General features: G+C 52.9%; 1 protein-coding gene across 2 annotated transcripts; it reads left to right on the forward strand.

Moving 5' to 3' along the window:
- The first annotated feature begins 1,029 nt into the window (after positions 1-1,029).
- Positions 1,030-6,910, forward strand: GJB2 (gap junction protein beta 2). 2 transcript variants are annotated; one of them, XM_015120673.3, is made up of 2 exons: positions 1,030-1,644; positions 4,846-6,910. In XM_015120673.3, the coding sequence occupies exon 2, from the start codon at positions 4,868-4,870 to the stop codon at positions 5,546-5,548; it is 681 nt and encodes a 226-aa protein (XP_014976159.1). In that variant the 5' UTR covers positions 1,030-1,644; positions 4,846-4,867; the 3' UTR covers positions 5,549-6,910. The 2 variants fall into 2 exon arrangements, with proteins under 2 accessions (XP_014976159.1, NP_001038200.1); NM_001044735.1 differs by lacking the exon at positions 1,030-1,644 and having other exon boundaries at positions 4,868-5,548.
- The last annotated feature ends 1,315 nt before the right edge of the window (positions 6,911-8,225 follow it).

An 8,225-nucleotide genomic window follows, 5' to 3' on the forward strand; every position in this document is an offset into this window, starting at 1 on the left:
GAGCCGGAAAGTAGGTGGTAACCCGCGACCCAAAACTCTACGCTCATCCCTGCAGAAACTGCCCAGGTCGGCCCATGGCCACGGGGCGCCCGTTTTTCAAGGAAAAGTCAATGCTAATAATGGTGGCAATCACAGGAAATCCACTCTGAGGCCAGCTCTGACGTGTCAGGATTAATCACCATTTCCACTTAACTTCGAATTGACCCGGGTAAAAACGTGAGCGCGAGGGGACCCGGCTGCACCTCTGACCTGGCTCCCCCTGCAAAACTCGCGAAGTGGGTGCCCGAGGTGGGGCGGGGGTGGGGGGAGACGTCCCCGGGGGTCCCCACCCGGCCTGCTCTGCACATCTTAGCTCCTCATCCGCTCGCGCTGTGCAAATCTGTCTGCGGTCATTTGTGTCTCGAGACATCAAAATCCCCAACCAAATGCAAGCACCGAGACCTCCTAACGTGAGACAAAGCTTCGCGGTGTCCAGAAAGCGCCCAGCGGGTGTGCGGTGCAGACCCAGCCGCCCCGCGGCCCCCCGCAGAATCCCGTCCGTGCCCCCCTTTCGCGCTGCGCGCATCCAGCAGGAAGGGGCTTGGGAGATCTCACCTGCCCTCTCTCCTTTCTGAAAACTCCGGGCCTCCTCACCCCAAACCGAGACACCCCCTTGCAGTTCCCTAGCTGTGAAAAGAGGAGGAAGCTGGCTGGGCCGGGGCCGCGGGGGGCGACCTCCGCAGACGGCGGGACCCCCCTGCCGGCCACGGCAAAGGCGAGGCTTGTCGCCCCCACCGCCCCCAACCTTAGTCCTTGACACATCGTTGAAAGTAATCGAATCAAATCGGAAATTGGAGAAGGCGTTCGTGCGGGTTGGTGAGGTTTTGCGGGGACTTCGCCAGCACCGGCGGCGCCCCCTCCCCGGTCACCGTTAACCCCCATTCCGAGGGCACCGCCCCGCGACCCAGCCTAGACCCCCCGCGAGAGCCTCGCGCGCAGCCTCCGCCACCCGAACAGGTCTTCAGTCCTTGGACGAACGCCTGTTTCTCCAACAATAAAACAGTAAAGAAGCGCTTTGAACGCCCAGTGCTCTCGCGCCAGGCGGAGTAGAGAGGAACGACCGCAGCCAGCCCCGAACCCCGCCCGCCGCAAGCGCCGGAGCCAGGGCCTGGGGCGCCGCTGCCTGGGGGTCCCGACGCTCGGCCGCCCCCGCTCCTCCCGGGCCACCCAAGGGCTGGAGGAGGCGGCGCTCGGGGTGACCGGGGGAGACTCGGGGCGCTGGGGGCACTTGGGGAACTCATGGGGGCTCAAAGGAACTCGGAGACTCGGGGCCTCGAAGGGGACTCGGGGGGTTCGGGGCTCTCGGGGTGCGGTCGTGGGTTCGTGGTCACGGGAAGCTCTGGGGACCCGGAGGCCGGGCGCGCCCCGCCCGCGGCGCCGCCCCCTCCGTAACTTCCCCCGTCTCCCGGGAAAGAGGCGGGGTGTGGGGTGCGGTTAAAAGGCGCCGCGGCGGGACAGGTGTTGCGGCCCCGCAGCGCCCGCGCGCTCTTCTCCCTGACTCGGAGCCCCTCGGCGGCGCCCGGCCCAGGACCCGCTCAGGAGCGCGGAGACCCCAACGCCGAGACCCCCGCCCCGGCCCGCCGTTCGCGCTGCCTCCCGACGCAGGTGAGCCCGTCGGCCCCGGACTGCCCGGCCAGGAACCCGGCACGGGGAGGGACCGCGAGACCCAGAGCGGGTGCCCGGCCGCGTGGGTCTCGGGGAACCGGGGGGCTGGACCAGCGCGCGTCCTGGGTCCGGGGACGAGGACCGCCTTCCGGAGCGGGCGTTTCTGCGGCCGAGCTCCGGGGCTGGAATCGGGCGGCCGGGCCGGACCGGCCGCTGCGCGCCGGGGAAGTGGACGCGATGGCACCGACCGGGGTGCGAGTGGGGCCGGGTGCGCGCGGGAGGGAAGGAGGCGGGGACGAGCCGCCAGCGCGAGGTCTGTGGTGCCGCCGATGTCCCTTTGGGGAACGCTAGCGCAGCCGCGTGGCTACTTGACCCACTGACACCAAACGTTTTAAACTGGCCGAAAGCTTAGCTCCGAAGTCACGCTCCGTTTCGCGGGAGAAGCAGGAAGCCTCCGCGGCAGGAACTGACCTTTACCTCCGGGAGCGGCTCCTGCAGAAAAAGCGCCCGGGCAGAGGTCTGGGCGGAGTTTGCCTGGAACTAACGCGGAGCCCGCCGACCCCGGCCGAACCGGGGCCAAGATTTCGGTGGCTTCCCTTTTTCCTAAACACTTCACGAGGGTTTGTTTCCAGGCTGTGCGCCCCGGCTAGAAAGAAAATTTTTAGGACCCTTGTTTGCAAAGAGGAGGGGTGCGGCTGAGACCCGCGTCTTCAGGACGGTTGCCTCCGTGCCTCGATCCCGCCCCACTGGAGGAGAAAGGCAGCCTGAACAGCGCTCACCTAACAGCTGCTGACAGCTGGGTTCTGTGTCCATGCACCTGGGACTTGAGAAGGGTGGCAGGGCCGTGTCCCCATGTGACCTCAGGTCCCTTTCGAAACTGCTGTGCAAAGCCTGTCACAATTTCAGACACTGGTGAGAAGGACGCAGGAACCCTCTGGGGGCAGCCAGGCGAGGTCGACCACCCATCACCTAAGGGTGGAGAAATTAAGGGGTGAAGAGTCCCTTTTGTCTTTTCTGGAACTTGGTGATACACCCAGTGTCTTCCCTAAGGAACTGAACCAACTCCTCCTCTGGCCTCTGGCCTCTGGCAGCTCTCCAGGCGGTGCGCCGTGGCGGTGGCCCGGTGGGAAGCTGCATGTAACCGCCCAGGGTCGGGAGGCCAGGAGGGCAGCTCCTCCTCTGACTTGAATATTGAAAACAACTTCGTCCTGCTTCTGAGCCCTTTTAACCCATGACCCCCTAGCCCATTAGTAAATTAATTAGTAAATTAAAATTTACTCCCCTTCCTGAAAAAGGATCTTTAAAACAGGTAGCTTCAGCTCAAGCTTTATAAAAGAACAATATAGGGTTTCTTGGAACTGTATTTTTCTCAGCCGATGGTAACTGGACAGGTCTGTCGAAGGGTATATGACCTGGGTTTGGCAGGTAGAAGAGGGCAAAGGATGAACCCCTCCTCCTGCAGCCCCATATTCTTGGCCAGGTGTAAACCAGGCGACAGTTTACTTCGGGGAGTATCCTGTTTTCCACTCAGTGAGGGCCAATGAAGAATGTCTAATTCCGTAAGATGCTTTTGTTAAAACCGGAATGTTGCTGCCCTCAGTGGTTCTGCTGTCGGGACGGTACTGGCCTGAGCCACAGGTGCTTTAGCAGGACAACCAGCTCACCTAAGGGCTTCCCAGTCTGGATTTCAATGGGTCAGTGCTGAATCTGGGCTAAAATATTGTTTTTTCCAATGATGTTTGTCTTTCCCAAGCTTAGTGGGGCTCTGTTTCACTGGCCTGTGTCAACCTGATGTAACTTTCTTGGCCACCTCTCCCCTGTCGCCTCTGACCAAGGTGACACTACGTGGTTTCGGCCTGACCTTGGCAGTGACTCTGGGTCATGAAAGACATTCACTACGACCCTGCTTCCGGAGTCCATCAGAAAACAGGACGCAACTTGCCTAAAATGAGGAGAGGAGGATGCTTTTAAGTAAAAGGAGGAGGAGGGTTCACTACCAGCTCTGAAGGGTGGAAAAGAGATGATTCATCTGGATTGTGGAGAGGGTGGAATCTTGTTTAGGAGAGGGTTAGTTGTGGCAGGCAGGGTGTAACTATGAATCAGTGAAGATAGTTCACATCCTGGGATGAAAAGAAGGCCACGGGCTCACGGCAGGTTATCCACGGGCCTCTCCACATCCACTTGCAGTAAGGAGTGGGGGACTCCCCCAAGCTTCAGCGGTGAACTGCAGTGCAGTGAGGTCGCTTAGTCGGCCAGTAACCGGGGGAGTTGAATTTTCTGTCCTTTTTAAATAATGTGTCTTTTAAGAAACACTTTGAAATTAAAACCACAGCCCACAATTATAATGCACTGTTGCAGCACTTGTCAAAACAGATATGCTAACTGAGCGGTCAGTGCCAGCCTGACAGTGAGGCCACCAAGCCATCCACAAAACCTACATGAAAGTCTACGCTCACAGTGGCTTTCCTCCATGAAGAGGGCATTCATAACTTCTTCCTTTCATGTAGAAGGAAGCAAGGTGCTTTGTAAAATTTTAACTCGAGGTGCCTCAAATGTAAACTTAACCACTGGTAACAACAGTTTCACTGCTACATGCCAAGTCTGTGAAAATTAATTCAAGACGTTAAGGAAAGTGGCTCAGCAGAGAGACTAGATAGGGGAGCTATAAGTTACATCTTATCCTCACGGTTCTCCTGTACTTGGCCTCTCAGCCTTTGAGCAAGGTTGGCCCAAGCTAGTATCAGCCCCAGTGGTACAGCCAAAACTTGAGACTGCAAATCAATGCAGCTGCTGAACGCTGAGTAACTTGTGCAGAGTCAGGAGGACCCAAGGAAGCTCTGCAGAGGATGCAGGGGTCCGGTCAGAACCCATGAGTGCCTTTCAGCTAACGAGTACTTTGTGACACTCCCTGACACAGCAAATTTTTATGATGTGTTTAAAGACTGGGTGAATTACTCAGGTGAACAAGCTACCGTTTATCAGAGAATGCCTAAAAACACGTTCGAGAGGGTTTGGGAACTATACATTTAATCCTGTGACAAACTAAGTTGGTTTGGTCTTCACCTGTTTTGGTGAGGTTGCATAAGAGTTGGTGTTTGCCCAGGAAGTGATTTAAGCTTGCTTGCTTACCCAGACCCACAGAAGTCTCCCTGTTCCGTCCTAACTAGTGATTCCTGTGTTGTGTGCATTCGTCTTTTCCAGAGCACACCGCCCAGAGTGGAAGATGGATTGGGGCGCGCTGCAGACGATCCTGGGGGGTGTGAACAAATACTCCACCAGCATTGGAAAGATATGGCTCACCGTCCTCTTCATTTTTCGCATCATGATCCTCGTTGTGGCTGCAAAGGAGGTGTGGGGAGATGAGCAGGCCGACTTTGTCTGCAACACCTTGCAGCCCGGCTGCAAGAATGTGTGCTACGATCACTACTTCCCCATCTCCCACATCCGGCTGTGGGCCCTGCAGCTGATCTTCGTGTCCACGCCGGCGCTCCTGGTGGCCATGCACGTGGCCTACCGGAGACATGAGAAGAAGAGGAAGTTCATCAAGGGGGAGATAAAGAATGAATTTAAGGACATCGAGGAGATCAAAACCCAGAAGGTCCGCATCGAAGGCTCCCTGTGGTGGACCTACACAAGCAGCATCTTCTTCCGGGTCGTCTTCGAAGCCGCCTTCATGTACGTCTTCTACGTCATGTACGATGGCTTCTCCATGCAGCGGCTGGTGAAGTGCAACGCCTGGCCTTGTCCCAACACTGTCGACTGCTTTGTGTCGCGGCCCACGGAGAAGACTGTCTTCACGGTGTTCATGATTGCGGTGTCTGGAATTTGCATCCTGCTGAATGTCACTGAATTGTGTTATTTGCTAATTAGATATTGTTCTGGGAAGTCAAAAAAGCCAGTTTAATGCATTTCCCAGCTGTTAGATTAAAAAATAGACAGCGTGAGAGGGATGAGGCAACCTGTGCTCAGCTGTCAATGCCCAGTCGCCAGCATTTCCCAACACAAAGATACTGATCTTAAACGCAACCATTTGAAACCCGTGTAGGCCTCACGTGAAACTCCAGATGCCACAATGGAGCTCGGCTCTCCCAAAGCCTCAAAACAAAGGCCTAATTCTATGCCTGTCTTAATTTTCACTTAAGTTAGTTCCACTGAGAGCCCGGGCCGCTAGGGGTTATTGGTGTAAGGTACTTTCATATTTTAAACAGAGGATATCGGCATTTGTTTTTCTTTCTCTGAGGACGAGAGAGAAAGGCCAGGTTCCACAGGGGACACAGAGAAGGTTTGGGTGTCCTCATGGGGTTCCTTTTGCCAATTTCCCCTACATTAAAGGTGAACGTTGGTTCTTTTATTTGCTTTGGAAGTTTTAATCTCTAACAGTGGACAAAGTTACCAGTGCCTTAAACTCTGTTACACTTTTTGTAAGTGAAAACTTTAGAGTATGATAGATTATTTTGATGTAAAGATGTTCTGGATACCATTATATGCTCCCCCTGTTTCAGAGACTTAGATTGTGATATGTAAATGGTATGTCATTAGCTACTATGATTTAATTTGAAATATGGCCTTTTGGTTATGAATACTTCGCAGCACAGCTGAGACGCTGTCTGTTGTATTCATTGTGGTCATAGCACCTAACAACATTGCAGCCTCAATCGAGTGAGACAGACTAGAAGTTCCTAGTGATGGCTTATGATAGCAAATGGCCTCATGTCAAATATTTAGATGTAATTTTGTGTAAGAAACACAGACTGGATGTACCACCAACTACTACCTGTAATGACAGACCTGTCCAACACATCTCCCTTTTCCGTGACTGTGTTGAATGGCAGCCAGCATCAGAAGGAACGCTGATTTAAAGAGGTCGCTTGAGAATTTTATTGACACAGTACCATTTAATGGGGAGGACAAAATGGGGCAGGGGAGGGAGGAGTTTCTGTTGTTAAAAAACAGATTTGGAAAGACTGGACTCTAAATTCTGTTGATTAAAGATGAGCTTTGTCTACTTGAAAAGTTTGTTTGCTTACCCCTTCGGCCTCCGATTTTTTAAGTGAAAATATGACTAATAACGTGAAAAGAATAGAAGCTAAGGTTTAGATAAATATTGAGCAGATCTATAGGAAGATTGAACCTGAATATTGCCATTATGCTTGACATGGTTTCCAAAAAATGGTACTCCACATACTTCAGTGAGGGTAAGTATTTTCCTGTTGTCAAGAATAGCATTGTAAAAGCATTTTGTAATAATAAAGAATAGCTTTAATGATACGCTTGTAACTGAAATACTTTTGTAATGTATCAAATACATTTAAAACATTAAAATATAATCTCTATAATAATTTAAAATCTAATACAGTTTTAATAGAACAGCAAATTTTAATTTCATCTATCACTATTTTTATGTAAGTACATTAATGTTTTATATTTTTCATAACACGAATGGGTAAGTTGCCAAGGTGTCTGCCCCCACTCTGCCTCAGTTACGGAAAAGCTTCTGTCGCCAGGAAGATTGGTGGGGAAGGAAGGGAGGCAGATGATTTCTATCCAACCCTATGCCCACCTCTACCGGGTTTTTGAGGCATGTCAGTCTACGGACAATGTGGCATGTGGACTGGAAACATACCTTGGGGAATGCTGAGTTGAGTGGATGTGACCTGTTTAGCTCCTGGATGAATCGCAGAAGTGGGCCTTCAGAATGCCACTCATAGCACAACCTCAGCTCACTGCAACCTCTGCCTCCCAGGCTCAAGTGACCCTCCCACCCTAGCGTCCCAAGTAGCTGGGACCACAGGAGTGTGCCACCACGCTCCACTAATTTTTTCATTTTTTGTAGAAACAAGGTCTCACTATATTGCCCAGTCTTGTCTCGAACTCCTGGACTCAGGGGATCCCCCTGTCTCAGCCTCCCAAAGTGCAAGGATTACAGACGTGGGCCCCCGCACCTGGCCTGAAACTGCTTTTTATTCTTCAGTGCCCACTTCCATGGGAAATAAGCCTGCCAGGTTAGCCTGCCCCATGGGAGTGACTGCCTGCTGTCCCCACAGGCTTGCCCGGCCCTCATGAGCCTCTCCCAGAGACCCCACCAACGATTCTGTTCTTTCATGGTACAAGCTTTCCATCCAAGGATTTCAAAGCATTTCCCACACCAATAATTAGAAGTATTTTCATAGAGGACCATACACTTTTAAAATGGGTTTCAAAGAACAAAAACCAATCAACTATCGCCCAGGTAACAGAAAATGGGAAATGGTTTCTACCTGACTTCCAAAATGCTCTGCACATAGACTGTGAAAATAGGACGTTTTAAGCAGGCTGCAGAGGCTTACACCTGTAATCCCAACACTTTGGGAGGCTGAGACAAGAGGATCACTTGAGCCCAGGAGTTCAAAACCAGCCTGGGCAATATAGGGAGACCTTGTTTCCACAAAAAGTAAAAATGTTCGCCAGGCAGGCACGGTGACATGTGCCTGGAGTCTCAGCTACTTAGGAGGCTGAGCGGGAAGATTGTTTGAACCTGGCAGGTCCATGCCGCAGTGAGCTGTGACTGAGCCACTGCACTCCAGCTTGGCGACGGCGAGATC

The sequence above is a fragment of the Macaca mulatta genome, chromosome 17 (genome assembly GCF_049350105.2).
Source record: "Macaca mulatta isolate MMU2019108-1 chromosome 17, T2T-MMU8v2.0, whole genome shotgun sequence".
Taxonomy (NCBI): domain Eukaryota; kingdom Metazoa; phylum Chordata; class Mammalia; order Primates; family Cercopithecidae; genus Macaca; species Macaca mulatta.